This window comes from Delphinus delphis, chromosome 20 (genome assembly GCF_949987515.2).
Source record: "Delphinus delphis chromosome 20, mDelDel1.2, whole genome shotgun sequence".
In the NCBI taxonomy this organism is placed as follows: Eukaryota; Metazoa; Chordata; class Mammalia; order Artiodactyla; family Delphinidae; genus Delphinus; species Delphinus delphis.
Window position 1 is genome coordinate 16,790,410 of NC_082702.1, and position 17,914 is coordinate 16,808,323.

Genomic DNA, 17,914 nt, shown 5'->3' on the forward strand with positions numbered 1-17,914 from the left:
TATGCTGAGGCAGACATAGCACATTATTGAAGAAGTTCAGTTATGGCTGTATAACTATAAAATGGTCACAGCCACTGCCTTAAATGCCAAAGTTTCCTTGGACCCTCTCCACACACTTCCTGGATCCCCCGGCCTCTCTTCTGGCTCCAGCGACCATCTGCCTCTGAGGACCCTGGCCCTGATCCCACTTCGGGGCTCCAGACCCATACATCCAATTGCCTGCTGAACAGCTCCACTTGGACATTTCAAAAGCAACCTTAAAATCACGTCCAAAAATATATTTTATAACGACTATCGCCGAGCCTCAATAAACAGCACCAAAGCAGCTGTCCAAGCCAGAAACCTGGGCCTCATCTCCTTTCCCCTCCCTCTCACAGCCAGTTAATCACTGAGTCCTGCTTATTATAACCTCTAGATTGCTCGTGAACGCTTCCACTCGCCTCCCATTATCACTTGATGGGGCCATGGCCAAAACCCTTCAGTGCTGCTCCCCTCCCAGCCACAGTCCATCCTGAAATCAGGGGGATCTTTCCGAAATGCAAACCTCATTACGCGACCTGTCTTGGTGGGATGCCAGCCACCTGGGGATGGAGCCCAGCCCTCACACTGAGGGTTTTCTGGCCTCTCCGGGCTGCTTTTCCAGCCCTGGCTCCTACCATGTCTCCCCTTGTTCTAGACGGTGGCCCTCAGGTCTGACTACATATTAGAATCCCCTGGACAACTTTTACAAAATACCAGAGCCCAAGCCTTACTTCAGGACAATTAAATCCGAGTCTCATTAGTGACTGTCCTGGATGGCCAGGGGGGCCCCAGCTACAGCTCTAAGGAAGATCTTCAGCTCTTGGGATGGGCTCTCACTTCCTGGCCATCTTACAGCCTCAGCCCCACCCTCACACTTATTATTCAGGTCATTCTCTGCTTAAAGTCCTCTTCTCAAGAGTCACATCTCTTAATCCTCCAGGTGAGGCCCCCTCGTTCTGTGTTCCTATCACAACCTAGTGGGCTGTCAAATCTCCTAGCCTGGCACCAATGGATGCTCAATAAAGACCTACCAAATGGAGAAAAAAAAAACAACCAAAGTCCCCTAGTCTGCTTTTAGACACCAGTTTACTGAGGAAGGTCAATGCCTCCCGTCTTCCCTTAAGTTTTGCTTTTTAGTCTTGATTCTTTACAAGCCCTCAGGTTTCCTTAAGAACTCTGTTTTCAAGTTCACACCCGGTTGTTGGAACCCCAAGGAAAGCTACCGTCTTAAGTTTCAGATTGTCGGCGGCCGACTCGTTGAAGGAGACACCCTTCAGGAAGTTCGATCCTATCTGCACGGGGACGGTGGGAAGCTCACACTGCATGGGCTGCGGCGGGGTCTGCCTCCGCCCTGTCTGCTGTGCTTCTGCCTCGCTGCAGCAGCCCTGGAAAAGGGTTGGATAGGAGAAGAGAGTGACCCACAGCTCACCTCTCAAGACATTTGCCTCATGTGGATGGCATGAATGCCACACCACAGCTCCCAGGAGCTACCAGAAAGAAAAGTGTACCTGCAAACTCGCTTCAATTGCCTTTGGATTCAGGTGGAAACCGGCTTTCATTGCATATTCACAGTGACCTAAGCTTTCCAGAGCTATTTTATATGCCTGCAAAGAAATTGTTTTCGAGAATGAAGATTACATAGCAGATTATAAACTCACCAGGTTCAATGAAAACAGAAATTTTAAATTTCTATAGTTATTAAAAGACATGAGGCGAACTACCATCTTATTACTCTTTCCATTTGGTTCAGCATCATGACTTTAACTCCCTCCCTTGTTTTCATCCCTTAGATATTAATGTGCCGGTTCTGAAAAACGTACTTGCAGAGCACTGTCAATCTTTATGTTCAGTTCTTTTAGCTGGTGCTCAGGAATTGCTGCACTTTGAGAACAGAAGAGCTGTTGAACTTCAATTCCTGCCAGGCGGCCATCACAGCCTCTTTCTCTTAGTCTAGATGTTGCCTGCAACAGAAATGGTGACTGGTAGGTAAAAGAGGACTTTACAGATACTAGCAAAATTAAAAAACCAGAAAACAACTATAGTAAAGCTAGAAACTATCTAAGAATTAGATATAAACCAGACATTCCGGATCGCCTGTATTACGAAGTGAGCAAGCAGCCAGAAGTTCTGAAAGACTGAATCAAGCATTGAAGAGAAAGCAAACCTGACAATAGAACTGCCTTATTTAAGAAACCCCTGGGAATTCCCTGGCGGTCCAGTGGTTAGGACTCCGCACTCTGACTGCTGAGGGCCTGGATTCAATCCCTGGTCAGGGAACTAAGATCCCACAAACCACGCGGTATGACCAAAAAAAAGAAACCCTGGAAAAAAGACTTACCTACCTGTTATTTATTTTATATCTACATTACATATAAATTACATACACATTAAAAACATTCACATTTTAAATTTCCCTGCTTTAAAAAGACAGATACCCTAGTATATTGGCCCTTGGAGTTTCCAGAATTAAACAATATATATATGGTTGGGTGGTCCTATACACCAAAGTAAAAAACCTCACCAATAGGAAAAGAATAGGAAAAAAACATACACTGCAACATTAAAGGAAAAACAGAACTTTTGAAATCTGCACAGAAAAATGAAATACTTATTGTTTAGTCACTAAATATGTTTATGAAGAGTACATAAGAAAAACAAGAAGAAATTAATCTGTGTCTTGTGATGAAACGTTATCTATACATATGGGTCAGGACTAGAGAATACAGAAAAATATATATTTGATTTACTAGATGGAAGGAAGGATTCAGGATGAACTGTCTTTCAATTTTTCAATGTCTGTTTTTATTGCAATAACATTTGTGCAACAAATAACATTTTTTAACAGTTAATTTTTGTTCTTCTAGGCCAAGGTAGGAGTTGTAATATTTACCAAAATTGCAGGACTAAAGGAAGTTAACTAGCAGCTATAATGCCATACATTTCCAAAGCTCCACAAATTCTGTATGAATACCAACCATTCCCTGAACCCTAACAGTCACACAGTTTAAAACCATTTGACTCTCTTTCTAGAACTCTTCCATTTAGTCAAATATGTAGCCCACAAGGTCTTATGTTAGGTGTCTCTGGATAGACAGTGGAGCACAAAACCTGGTCTCTACCATCTTGGAGCTGACAGCTTCATGGGTCGAAAAGGCAAACAAATAAAACATTTAAAAAATAAAAAATGGAGAAAAACATCCCAAGGGAAATAGAAAACTGTAACAGGGAGCGCCCAAGAAACTGAGAAATCACCATTTAGGCTGAGTTTAAGGCAGAGGAGGCAGTAAACCGAAGTGTGGGGTGGGGGTAGGACAGGCAGAGATGTCAGCAAAGGAACTAGAACCCAGTGAGCAGGGGAGAGTGGCCACAGATGAGGCTGGTGAGGAGGCAGGGGCCAGACTATGTGGGACTAGGCAGGTCATGGGGATGGGTACACACTTTACCCTAAGGAAATGGAGAGACATGAAGGACGGCAAGACAGAAAGGGGAGAAGCAAGTCCAGCCACTGAAGCTGTCAGGGGAGAGTAATGATTCCCTGAACTACGTTAGTGATAGTGGACACAGAAAGAAAGGGACAGCTTTGCAGTCATATTTTGGAGGTAGGATATGCAGGGCTTTCTTAGGGATTGGATGTAGATGTGACAGAAAGGCTGGAGGATAAATCTCAGGTTTCTTGCACAAAGGACCCAGTGTGGGATGGCACTACATGCTAGCACAGGGAAGATTTGAGGAGGAACAGTGTGTGCAGAAAGGCTAAGGGCTGAGCCATCTGAAGACCTGAGGAGGGCAGCAGCTGAATATAGGGGCCTGAGCCCACGGGGGAAGTGAACCGGGCACACACATTTGTGTGCTTGTGGCCCCAGCCCACCAGCAGTTTTTAAAGTTCCAAGATTAGACGGAGACCCTCTAGGGGAGAGGGCACGTAGAACTGAGCCTTGAGAAACTCATATTCATAAGTTATGTTGAAGAGAAGCTAGCAAAGTGGATGGAGAGGCTAGCCCAAGAGCTAAGAGGGTACCTAAGAAAACCTGGTTCTCCACAAGGAGAGAGGATTTCCAGGGCTCATGTCGCTGTGAGCTGCTGAATGGAGTCATCGGGATCCTTGGATTTCTGCCAATTATCTTTGGCAACATGGAAGGCACCAATGACCTTGACAAGACAAGGTATGTTCTTGTGTAGGTGTGGAAGCCAGATTTTAGTGAACTGAATGATACCATTTATATAAAGTTTCATATTGTGCAAAACAATATATTTATGGATACATACATATAGAATAAAAATATAAAAATATGCATAGGAATCACAAACTCCAAAATCAAAAGAGGTTATCTCTAGAGAGAAAGGAATATGAATAAGATAGTGGAGAAGTACAAAGGGAATTCAAGTGCATTTGTAATAATATTTTCCTGTTAAAAATAAAAGGTATGAGGGCTTCCCTGGTGGCGCAGTGGTTAAGAATCCGCCTGCCAATGCAGGGGACACAGGTTCGAGCCCTGGTCCAGGAAGATCCCACATGCCGCGGAGCAACTAAGCCCATGCGCCAGAACTACTGCGCCTGCGCTCTAGAGCCTGCGAGCCACAACTACCGAAGCCCACAAGCCACAACTACTGAAGCCCGCGCGCCTAGAGCCCGTGCTCCGCAACAAGAGAAGCCCCCGCACCGCAAGGAAGAGTAGCCCCAGCTCGCCGCAACTAGAGAAAGCCCACGCGCCGCAACTAGAGAAAGCCCACGCGCAGCAACGAAGACCCAACGCAGCCAAAAATAATAAATAAATAGAATAAATAAATTTATTAAAAAATAAAAAAAATAAAATGCCAACAAGAAATGTGTCATCGCCTACTACATCCCCACCTAGCTACCTGGCTGACCACTTACCCTCCGTATACCCTCCAGCCTCTTCTCCCTGGTCCCTCTTCCTAGAAGCTTTGCTGCACTTCTTGTCGGAGGCCAGGCCCTTCCCCTGGGCTCCTGCACACCTTCATCACGGCCCCTCAAACCTGTTTTTGAAAGACTTTTCTCCTAGGAGGCTGTGAGTGGAGGCTACTACCTCAGTGCCTGCACATGCCTGGCATGAAGTGGGCATTTACAAAGATATTCACTGTTAAATGAATGAACAAGCTAATGACAGCAGGTGAAAACTCACACTTCTACATAAAATGGCTCTTTTAAGAACCAACAGGTAAAGGCCCTCTGGAGCCTCTGCTATCTGAACAAAGGGCACCAATCTCCCCAAAGTCAGGGTTACCTCAGCAGCCCCCCGCCAGGACCGCACAGCATCCTCCAGTTCTGGGGTGTGGCCCATGCCAGATAAGCTGCCGCCACTGCTGCTGTTCTTTTTTTCTGGCACAACAACCTCGGCAAAGCAAGAGTGAGCCACTGGCTGGACCTTCTGTAACGCCTGGGTCAAAAACTGGAAATGGACCTGCACCACTGTCAAGAAGCATCGCCCCAACACCTGTGAAAACAAGAGAGCCAAGGATTTTAAGGCTGTGGGTTGCTACTGCATGACCGCAATCAATTCTCAACTTGAGTAGAGGTAACAATTAACTGGAAATCTGAAATCATATGAAGTTAAAAAGTCACCATGCTTTAGAAGGATCAGCCTTTGTTCTCACGTTTGGACCTGGGTGGCCTGAAACCTAGAAATCAAGATGTTTGAACCAAATAGCAAGCCCCAAGGTTCGAATGGGCCTTCCCCTTCCCATCTAGCCTCCCTCCACTCCTGTTCTCCACTCCCCTCATCTGGACTGTGGCTCACACCAACCCTGGTTGTCTTTGAGCTCCTGCTGAACCAGAGCAACCCACAATTCCAATTCTGTCCACACAGTATTCAGAGGGCAGAGTAAAAGCCAGGTGATTAAAAATCCAAAAGGTCAGTTTGACTGTAGGAAGACATTCCATTGGAAATGGAATCCAAAGATACAGGTTATTTTGGTAACAGTGTTATTAACATAGTTATTACATAGTTATTAACATAGCTGTATGTCATATTTCCAGTCTTACAAAACAAAGCTCACAGATCTGTCTTCTAGGAGTCAACAAAACATACTGATAAGTCCATTTGTCAGAACAGTAGAAACCCACTCACCTGATATGTATTAGTAGTTGGTTGGTTGATGCAGTAGTCCATTAAAGTAGAAAATTCATTTAAAAAACTACCATATACATGCTATGTTAATATATACTATTAATATATAATTATAATATATGTACTAAAAATATACTACATACCATAAACATTTTAAGATACAAATGTGCCTTTATCTGCCAACCTCTGGCATTGGCTAAAGCTGTTCTCTGACATTACTTGTCGTTCCCCGTTTGCTTTCTTGTGTTAACTCCAGCTACAAGGTGTTCTCTATGATTTCCTACTTCTTTTTTCTTTAAAAGACAGCAAGAATTTGCTGCTTGCAAAGCAACTTGAGCAGACACTTTCCAGATTATTGACATGTCCCCCTAATCTTTTACAGTTGTTTTAGCCATACCAAATTCAACAACAACAAAACCTTTTTGTAACTCCTTTATCATGTTCCATAACATTCAAAACATTTTTTTTTTTTTGCGGTACGCGGGCCTCTCACTGTTGTGGCCTCTCCCGTTGCGGAGCATAGGCTCCGGATGCGCAGGCTCAGCGGCCATGGCTCACGGGCCCAGCCGCTCCGCGGCATGTGGGATCTTCCCAGACCAGGGCATGAACCCGTGTCCCTTGTATCGGCAGGTGGACTCTCAACCACTGCGCCACCAGGGAAGCCCCTCAAAACATTTTTAATGGAAGGTATTTCATATTTCATTGGCCTATACAGTGGATTACTTACTAACAAAAAATTACTTATTTTATTGAGTTTGTAATCCAACTGGAGCATAGCTGAGAGGGCCCACTAGCTGCCAGCTCTCAGGGTGCTGCCTTGGGGAGGTGGTGAAGGTTTCCACTGCCTTTTACAAGGAACTAAAATCCAACCCCACTGCCCACACTTTGGCCCAGTCCTGTCCCTTGGAGAAGCCAAAAATAAGACTCAACCTTGGACCTATCACCTCCCAGCACGTATTTCAGATGCTGCCCTTTTCCACCCTCACTGGGCAGAGCTCTTCTTCCTGGAGAAAGAGAGTCAGGCAAGCTCCCAGTGGTGACACTTACTCCCTCTTGAATTATTTTCCCCTGTGGAAATCACCAGGACAAAACTAAAGCAAACACACAAAACTCACACCAAAGCACCCTCCTTCTATAGGGAACCATCAGAAATACAGGCTGAATTCCCACTCAAACAAACCTCCTGGGTCTCCACTCACATCTCCCTCAAAGCTCCTCCCCATCAAAGATGGGGCAGAGTGAGCCACACAGAATAAGCAGACCTAGCAACCTAGGGACTTGTGCCACAAACAGAAAAAAGAGTATTTAATTAGCACTGTACATAGTATCAGCCAGCCTGAACGAAACACGCAGCATGTATTTCACCTATGCTAAAGATTTCACACTGATTATCTCATTTAATCCTAGAACAACCATATGAGGTCATTTCCATTTCACAAACAATAAGACTAAGGCACAGAAAGGTTATGAAACTTTGTCAAGGGGACACAACTGGATGTGGCAGAGGGGTCACTTGACTCAAGTGTCTATGCCCTTAGCCATTGTGCTCCCCTGCCTTCAACAGGCTCTACACACCTGGAGACAGCTGTGGGCTGGCAGCACTGAGACCAGACACAGGACAGCAGCTCAACCTTAACTGGCTTAGGCCAGAATGATATGGTGTCCTGACGCTCCACACAGAGCAAACCCAGGAGGAAGTGCAAAGCTGGGTCCTCAGGCACACAAACTCTCCCTCCTCCCTCCTTCCTTAGCCTCTTGGCAGGCTGTGGCTGAGGGAGGAGGAGGGAGAAGTGGAGATGCCATGTGCCATTTGCTCTAGGCTCATATTCTTTCAGCTTCTGACAGATACAACTGAGTCATTCATTCTTTCAACAGATGTGTAATTTGTGAATGCCTGATATGTACAAAGCACAAAAAAGCCAGAAGATACTACAAGAAAGACAGCGAACAAGTCACTGTCCTTGTGAGGGTTACCTTCTAATGGTGGGGAACAGTTAAGTAGATATGCAAAGTCAGGGGCTACTGGAGAATGAACATTAAGGAGTGAGGTGGGAAGGAAAAGGCTCTCTGAGGAAAAGACCAAGGGAACAGATGGAGTAACCCCTCTCCCTTCGAAAGGAAAATTCTGAGAAAGGCCTCTGAAGGCCTGATGCAGTGTCCTGGGCCCAGAACAGGACATTCTCTGATAATGCTGGTCGATGTTAGGCTGGGGGTTGGGGAGGGTCCTCTTGTTGTTGGGGTAGAATGCTGGAAGGAGGATGCTTCTGTTGCAGGAGTAAATGGGGGGAGAGATGGTGGACAGTTTTAAAAGGCAGACATTCAGAATATTGTCTCCACCACTTATTACATGCTTGACCTTGGATGAGTCATTTAATCTACATTTCTTCCATGTATAGAAGAAATGATGCGAACAAGAGCTCAGCATTTCCCTCCCCCACCCATGAGGTATGTAGCACACATTTGGGTTGTGACAAAATATTTGTGTTTTAAACAATTCATTAAAAGCCAATCAAATCAGTGGTTACACCCTGGACCTTGGAAAAGCTTTTTATTTATTTATTTTTTGGCTGCGCCATGCGCGGCATACATGATCTTAGTTCCCCAACTAGGGATCGAACCCGTGCCCCTGCAGTGGATGCATGGAGTCTTAACCACTGGGCTAACAGGGAAGTCCCTGGAAAAGCTATTTAAAAAATATCTATTCTGGGACTTCCCTGGTGGCGCAGTGGTTGAGAGTCCGCCTGCCGATGCAGGGGATACGGGTTCGGGCCCTGGTCCGGGAGGATCCCGCATGCCGCGGAGCGGCTGGGCCCGTGCGCCACAGCTACTGAGCCTGTGCTCTACAGCCGGTGCTCTACGGCGGGAGAGGCCACTGCAGTGGGGGGCCCGCGCACCGCAAAAAAGAGTGGCCCCCGCTCTGGCAACTGGAGGGAGCCCGCGTGCAGCAACGATGGCCCAACGCAGCCAAAAATAAATAAATAAATTTATAAAAAAAAAAAAAATCTATTCTACAAGTTTACCTAAACTAACAGGCGTATAAACACCACCTTTTCCAGATAGAGGACAGAGCTCAATCTCCAGCCTGCCTCTGCTCCCCTTTTCTCTACAATATCTCCTGTCTTAGCCCAGCTTCCCTCCTGTAACAGACTCCATCCTCTCCATCACAGGGATGAGCCAGTCCTTGGGGTCTTCCTGAGAAACCTGGAAAGAAATAGAGACTCTAAAGTTTTGAATTTGGAAGCATGTGACCCAAGGGCTGAGGACGGCTACTTTCTCTTTCACAGGGAGAACGTTTCCTGGACTGCAGGATCCAGTGAAGCTGCAGAACAGATGTGGCAAGCTAGTGGACAAATGAGTGGAGTGGTCAAAGAGAGAGACATTTTAAATGTCAATGAGTTTAAACTGTCAGTGGAGCTATAGAGTTCCATGTCCATCAACCTGGAACTTCCAGCTATTATTTACTGAGTGCTTAACCCATACCAAGCACTTGATGTGCAGTGAAGTGACTCAGGGGGGTGATAGCAATTGATCCATTTTATAGATGACAACACCGAGGCTTAGACAAAGAAAGAAACTTGCTCCAGTGTCAAGCAGGTAATAAGTGGTGCAGTACAGATCTGATGCCAAGTCTGTGTGACTCCAAAAACTGTGTTCTAACCATCAGGCTATGCTATCTTCATATGACAAGATCCAGGATGTAGTCACGACAGTGACTAAGGATACCAAGAAGGGGAGAGGAACCCTGTGCAGGAACCCTGATGTCTCCCATACAGTGTCAGGCCCTAGTGTCAGCTCAGTTCCCTGGGCTGGAAACGGAGACTGAGAGGCATGGCTCAGTCTTCTCTAACTGTGGGAAAGGTACTGCGACAAGAGTAAAAAGTGGGGTAGCCTGTGGCACTTCAGTGTGGTATGAGTCTCAAAGCTCATGATCTGCACAGCAGACTGCTAAGACTGGCTGCAAACAGCAATGATAAACTGGGAGAGGACACACAGGGCTTGGGAAAAGAAGCAGCCTCTCTTATCTCTAGAGGAATTCCAAACCCCAAAACATCTGTTCAGGCCTTCAGCACATCAGTCCCACTCAATAATTATGAAGAAAGCAATCAGATTTAATCTTACCCTTGATGTTTGCATTAGTAAAAAAAAATATCCATTCATCCCAAGGCATCCCAAGTTGATGGAATCTGGGGCAATAGGAGGCTGTTATCAGACTTGCATTAAGAGAAACATTTTGGTGTGACTTAAATTCCTCATAAAGGCCCAATTCCTGGATAAAGACAATAAGCGACCTTGCCACTTCTGCCTCCAAATATCCATGGAGCATTCTGGATTACTATAAACAGCCATTGAGGATCTACTGAAATGAAACCTTGTTTTCTGGGAATCCCTGATGGCAGAGGAAAAGGGTACACGTTCACTTTCTCATTCCCCTATAAACGTACCACATGTGCTGCTAAGGGGGTTATGTTCATGAATATAACCAGGAAACCTTTTCTTTTTGGTGATTTTTATATTTTATTAATTAAAACCAACTTTAGTTTAAGGTCATCCTATTTTGAACCCTAAAAGACCACTCTTTCTACACCAGCATAGTCAACTCTACCTTCCTAGAATATTTTCACAATTTTAGTTACTCCTCTTCTAGGGCCAGGGCCTGACTCAGCCCCTACTATATCTGCATGTGCTGAAATCACGAAGTGCCCAACTCCACCCCACCTGCCACACACCTTGTGATTTTCACATCAATATACACAATGTCTAAGTTCATTTTTTGCTCAATCTCACTGAACAATTCGTCTTTCTCACATCCCTACAGAGTGAAGAACAAGTAAAAGTGTCACATATACCAAATACTGTCAAACATTTCCAGGGGTTCTAGCATTTACCTCTGATCAGTTTAAAAGTCGAGAATGAATGAAATGAAGTTGATCCGGATTGGCTGCTTTTATTAGAAATTCCAAACTCATTCAGTCATTTCTCTCTCTTCAAAACTTACTTGTACCTTAAACATTACCGTTGGTTCCACGTGTTTCCAATCTTTTATTCTTATGATAATTCCAGAGTTATTACATAATGACCTAACTAACAGACCAGAATGTGATACAAAGACCTAAATGTGCCTCCAGAGAAATACAGAATGCAGTAGACCATGCCTGGACTATGGAAAGTACCTTATGGAGATTAAATTATGGCATAAAAATGTAAAAAACAAGCTTACTGAAACTAACATGTATAGTCTGACCTAAAAACTGATTAACAGTGAGCGCTTAAATATTAAAAAAAAGAAGCTGCCATGCTATGTACAGAAGAAAGAACTAGTGAGGAGAGAAAGCTAACACACCCCCAAGGGCAGATGAGCCATCACCAAATGTTAATCATTCAGACAAGATTACATTCTGCCCCTGGACATGCTGCTTTACTGCTGGTAAAAATATCAACAGACACAGTTTCTGAACTCCTACTTCATGGGCCAAACACTGTGGTGCACAAAACCTTTTACACCAGTAAGACATATTCATTGCAAATAAATTACGGGGAAAAGATCAGCTAAATAAAGAAATAAACAGTATCAAATATACTAAATAGGTATAACCACTGATTACATGTTTCTGATAGAGCCTACATTTGCACCTGTAGATTTTTTTTGGTAAAACTAGATCATGTTGTATGTTATTTTATAGCCTGCTTTCCAAAATAAAATATATCAAAAATTTATTACATGCAACACACATAGGAAGTTATTTATTTTTTTATTTATTTATCACCGCACTGCTCAGCTTGCAAGATCTTAGTTCCCCGTACAGGGATCTAAACCTGTGCCCCTTCAGTGGAAGCACAGAGTCCTAACAACTGGACTGCCAGGGAATTCCCAGGAAGTTGTATATTTCAGCTACATTGCTATCAATCGTAGTAACTAACAGGATAATTATAAACTATCATCCAGGACATGAAAAAGTGAAAGGCCAGTGAGGGGAACTAAGTCTATGGTAGACAAAGGAGGAATGGTTGTTATTGTTCAATAGGTACAGAGTTTCAGTTTGGGAAGATAAAAAAGTTCTGCAGATGGCTAGTGGTTGATGGTTGCAAAAAATGTGAATGTACTTAATGCCACTGAACTGTACACTTAAAAATAGTTAAGGTGGCAAAATTTATGTTATGTATAATTTACCACACACACAAAGAAGTACAAGTGCTTCTAGTCACCCCCTCTGCTACCATTCTATTCCAAGCTATAATCATCTCTTGCTTGGATTACTATAACAGCCTCTTAACTAACCTTCCTGCTTCCTTTCAATTAGGATTAGTTTTATCTACACATAACAACAACAAGGACAACAACAACAACAAATGCAGTGGTTTAAATAAAAGCAACATTTACTTCTTTCTAAGGTAAAAATAAATCTAGGGTTAGGCAGTCCAGAGCTGGGATGGAGGCTCCTGGGTTATCACACGGAGCCCAGTTCCCATCTTTCTGCTCTTCATCCTCACACAAGGCTTACATACTGGAACTACCTCATAGTTCTAAATGGTTAAATGACCTTCAGCCATTCTGCCTGCATTCTAGATAGTAAAAAATGGGGGGGGGGGGCGGGGAAGAAGGTAGCACCCTTTTTCCCTCTAAGGAAACTTCCCAGCAGTCTCATCCAAAACCTCTAGTTACATATTCATGAACCAAAACTTAATTCAAGTGACCACTCCTAGCTGTAAGGGAAGCTGGGAAGTATAGTCCCTTTTCCATGCATAATATTCCTGAAAAAACAAAAACGAACAAACAAAAATCCCTCCAGAGTTTTTGTTGTTGTTGTTTTCTGGCTGCGCCATGGCAGCTTGTGCGATCTTAGTTCCCCAACCAGGGACTGAACCCAGGGCCCCGGCAGTGAAAGCACCGAGTCCTAACCACTGGACAGCCAGGGAATTCCCCAGAGTTTTGTTATTAAGGAAGAAGGTGACACTAGATGTTGGGAGGCAACTAGCAGTCTCCTCTCTCCCCTAGAGGCTACTTTCCACACAAGAAGTCTTATAAAACAAAACTCAAGATTATTTCACTCCCCTGCTCAAAGTCTTCCAATGGCTTTCCATTACAATCAGAAGAAAATCCAAACTCCTCATCTGTCCTACAATACCTTACATGAACTGGCCCCTGACTAGTCTCTGAACTTATTATTTCCTATCCCACCTCTCTCTACTCTTGCCACACCGACCTTCTTGCTATTCCTCAAAAACTGTGAGCACAGCTCCGGTCTCACGTTTTTGCACCAGCCAGTTCCCACTACCTCAGGGTTTCTCAACATCATGACTACTGACATTGGGGGCCAGAGAATTCTCTGTTGTGGAGGGCTGTCCTTCGCAGCGTAGGATGTTGTTAGCAGCATCCCTGCTCTCTACTCACTAGATTCCAGCAGCACTGGTTGGGAGATGCAGCCACGACAACCCCTCAGATCATACTGTTTTGAATAAAATGTCAAATCCTTACTGGTAAACAAACAGACAAAAAATTAAAGTTAAAAAACAGCAGAGAAATCTCTTCCTCCTAGGGTGACTTTTGAGCTGCAAAAGAGCTGCAACAGAGCTCACATGTGGCAGTCGACAGGAGCTTTTGAGTATCCAGGCATCTGTTTTGCTGCAGGACTAAAACATAACCTGAAGGGCTACAAGGAAGAGATATATCAAGACTCTACCTTCTCCAAATCAATTTGAATTAAAAATCAGAAATCTAAGAGCTTTGTGCTCCTGCAAACTTCTGCCTTTCATGATCTGGGGTCTGAGTCTGGTCACCTAATGTTCTATACTTCATGCAGAAACACCATCTGGCCATGGGTGTTTATGTGCGGGGTAGGGGAGATGGGACATTGGTCAGAGGCAGAAAGAGAAACTGAGATCCTAAAAGATGACAAAAATTGTCCCCTAAATACATAGTGAGTCACTGAATTTCTGATTCCCTAACATGCAAGTCCAGTATCTTTTACTCCATCATACCTCCTCCTTCAAACCACTGCGGGTCCTCTGGTGTAACACTCGAGTTCTTCTAAATGAGTAAGATTCCTCTCACTCTAGCCCTAGCATAAAAAAAAAAAATGCCATTTTTCTGACAATCAAAGATACTTCCAGACATTGCCAAGTGCCCTCTGAGGGAGAGCCCACCCTGACCCCATTTGCAAATGAACCACTACCCTACCTGGAGCATCCTTCCCCCTGGAATTGTACAACTATCGCTCTGACAGGCATTGCTCAAATGTCCCATCCTCAGAGAGGCCTTTCTTCTACGTCTCTTTCTTCATCATTCTTTATTTCTCTTCATAGCACCTCTCACTACCTGACACTATGTTTGTATGTGCCATTTATTTTTTCTCTGTTTCCCTACCTAGGAGTTGAGTTGGATGTGGACAGGGTCTTTGTTTTGCTCTCTGTTGCATTCTCATTGCCTGGCACACAGTAGACAATCCTTCTACACATATTTGTTGAAATAAGAAAAGAAAGCAGTTGCTACTCTCCACAGAAAAGCACCAAACTAGGCCAAGAGCAGCATGGTGACTGCAGAGCTGAGGGCAGGACATCATGATGTCAGCATCTATGCGCAAATGACAACTCATTCTCCCCCCCCAAACACTTTCTGCTTTCTTTCCCTGGACAGCTCTTCTGCAGCCTGCCCACAGACACCAGCTGCAACCTTGAGCTTACCTTGAGGGTGATATCACCAACAGGCATGGGGGAGATCATGACTCTTCTGGAGAGAGAAAGTCCATAAACCACGCAAGGCTTTCCTGCAAGTGACACACTCATCCATTGAATGACGAATCAGGTATAACATTTGTTACGCCTTGGAACTGTATGCTTATTCTTTCAAACCAAGAACCAATATAATAATTAACGGGTATGCTGTTGAGGGAATAAAGGGTATATATGATGGAGTAAAAAGATGTATTTTCCAGATATGTTTGCATATGCATGTCTGCTGCTATCTGCACAGATACATAAAACAATTAATAGTGGTTCTGTCTGGAACTGGGATGGAGTTGGAAGAGAGAAGCATTACCTTTGGAGAAGGGACTTATGCCACTCAGAAGTGTTTGAATTTTTTACCTAAGCATTCATCATACATAAGAAAAACTAATTTGTTAAAATTAATAATCAATAGTAATACATCCAAAGTATTCCCATTAAAATGAGGACCAAAACAAAGATGCTCATTCTTTTTTTTTTTTTTTTTTTTGCGGTACGTGGGCCTCTCACTGTTGTGGCCTCTCCCGTTGCGGAGCACAGGCTCCGGACGCACAGGCTCAGCAGCCATGGCTCACGGGCCCAGCCGCCCCGCAGCATGTGGGATCTTCCCGGACCGGGGCACGAACCTGTGTCCCCTGAATCGGCAGGCGGACTCCCAACCACTGCGCCACCAGGGAAGCCCAAGATGCTCATTCTTAACACTGACTGTTTTATACATTAAAATCTATGATCAGGGAGTTCCCTGGTGGCCTAGTGGTTAGGATTCCGGACTTTCACTGCCATGGCCCAGGTTCAATCCCTGGTTGGGGAAGGTCCTGCAAGGTGCAGCCAAAAAAATTTTTAAAAATTAAAATTAAAAATAAAACCTATGGTCAACACACTAAGATATACAACTACTGGAAGGGAGGAGATACATGTAGATGACATGACCACATATACAAAAATAAACCAATTGAAACATTAGAATTATTGAATCCAGTCGCATGGCAGGAGACAAGACAAAAATATAAAAATCAGTGGTGCTTCTGTTATAGAAAAAACTTTTAAATATAATTTCATTCATGATAGCAACTAAAATAAAGATTACGTAAGAATGTTAAGAATATACATAGCCACTAGAAAGGAAATTATGGAACTTTACTAAGAGACATAACAAAAGGCCTCATAGAAGACATAATAAACTGCTAAGATCCTGAAAACAAAACAATTTAGCAGGTGTATCCAGGATCACAAATATGTTCCCCATCACATCCTTTGACACGCACCAGCTGGCATCTGCAGTGTGGCCTCCCCAACATCTAGTCCCGTGGCTTTGGAAGCAGCCCTCAGGGAACCACTCCCCCTGCACTCTCAGTCTGGTGGTACCCTAGCCCCAGGAGTGGGCACACAAGTCAGGCCTGACCAGTCAGTGCGTTAGTTTAACCTTTCTGGCCACAAGGTCCAAGGACAGGCAAGTGACCCAAGCCAAGCCAACCAGACTCAGTTCTAGAACTTTTGTCAGAACCTGGGGGAAAGCAGAGGTGCTCTTTCTGCTGAGTTGTTGGCAACTCTGGCATGGACACAGTCTGAGTCTGTTCAGCACTGTGTGAGCCCCTGGATCCAGCCATGCCCAAAGAGCTAACTTTCTTCGGTTTCATGGAGTCAATACATTGTTTTGTTGAGAGGCAGTACAGCCAAGAATTGGTACTCCATTATAGAGTCAGACTGCCTGGGTCTAAAGTCTGGATCTGCCATGAGGCTTTTGATAAGCTGTTTAACCTCTCCACACCTGTTTCTTCGTCAATAAAATGGGAATATGAATAGTACCTAACTTACAAGGTTATTAACAGAATTCACTGAGTTAATGTGTACAGTCTCAGAAGAGCGCATAGCATAAATACTATGTAACTACCAGCTTCTTTTTGCTTTTATTGTTGTCTAAGCTGTTTTGAGTTTGGTTTCTGTCACTTGTAGCCATAGTATTTTTTTTTAAAAAACATAACAAATCATATCAGTCAAAATCCCCCCTTAGGACTTCCCTGGTAGCGCAGTGGTTAAGAATCCGCCTGCCAATGCAGGGGACACGGGTTCGAGCCATGGTCTGGGAAGACCCCACACGCCGTGGAGCCACTAAGCCTATCTGCCACAACTACTAAGTCTGCGCTCTAGAGCCCGCGTGCCACAACTACTGAGCCCACACGCCGCAACTACTGAAGCCTGCGCGTCTAGAGCCCGTGCTCCACAACAACAGAAGCCACTGCAATGACAAGCCCGCACACCACAACCAAGAGTAGCCCCCGCTCGCCGTAAGTAGAGGAAGCCCACGTGCAGCAACAAAGACCCAACGCAGACAAAAATAAATTTAAAAAAAATCCCCCTGAAAAAAATCCTATCTCACTCCATATAAAATTTAAACTCTTACCAGGGCCTACCAGGTTCTCTCACAGGTTAGGTAGGCGGTTCTGGTGTGGGGGCTAGGCCCCCTCACAGTGAGCTGGGTGGGGGGGACACTGAGCCCACAGGCAAGGCTTTAGGCTATTTTCCATCTGCGTCACAGCACTGCTTACACCTATGGTCACAATCTACTTATCAGTCTTGCCCACCAGGCCTAGAGCACTTTTTCTTTTTTTTTAAATTAATTTTTATTGGAGTATAGTTGATTTACAATGTTGTGTTAGTTTCTGCTGTACAGCAAAGTGAATCAGTTATACATATACACATATCTGCTCTTTTTTAGATTCTATTCCCATATAGGTCATTACAGAGTACTGAGTAGATAGAGTTCCCTGAACCATACAGAAGGTTCTTTTTTTTTTTTTTTTTAATTTGTTTTATTATTTTTTGGCTGTGTTGGGTCTTTGTTGCTGCGCACGGGCTTTCTCTAGTTGCAGCAAGTGGGTGCTACTCTTTGTTGTGGTGCGCAGGCTTCTCATTGCAGTGGCTTCTCTTGTTGCAGAGCAAGGGCTCTAGACACGTGGGCTTCAGTAGCTGTGGCATGTGGGCTCAGTAGTCGTGGCTCGTGGGCTCTAGAGCACAGGCTCAGTAGTTGGGGCGCACGGGCTTAGCTGCTCTGCGGCATGTGGGATCTTCCCAGACCAGAGCTC

At 44.4% G+C, this 17,914-nt stretch overlaps 1 protein-coding gene across 6 annotated transcripts in view; it reads right to left on the reverse strand.

Moving 5' to 3' along the window:
* Positions 1–17,914, reverse strand: part of GARRE1 (granule associated Rac and RHOG effector 1) — an 82,079-nt gene that overhangs the window by 21,960 nt on the left and 42,205 nt on the right. For all 6 annotated transcript variants that reach the window (XM_069540229.1, XM_060000158.1, XM_060000157.1 and 3 more), the window contains 4 exons: positions 5,268–5,477; positions 1,842–1,982; positions 1,530–1,625; positions 1,245–1,406 (listed from right to left, as the gene is read on the reverse strand). In XM_069540229.1, the coding sequence (XP_069396330.1) occupies positions 1,245–1,406; positions 1,530–1,625; positions 1,842–1,982; positions 5,268–5,477 (609 nt within the window). The remainder of the gene's footprint in view (positions 1–1,244; positions 1,407–1,529; positions 1,626–1,841; positions 1,983–5,267; positions 5,478–17,914) is intronic.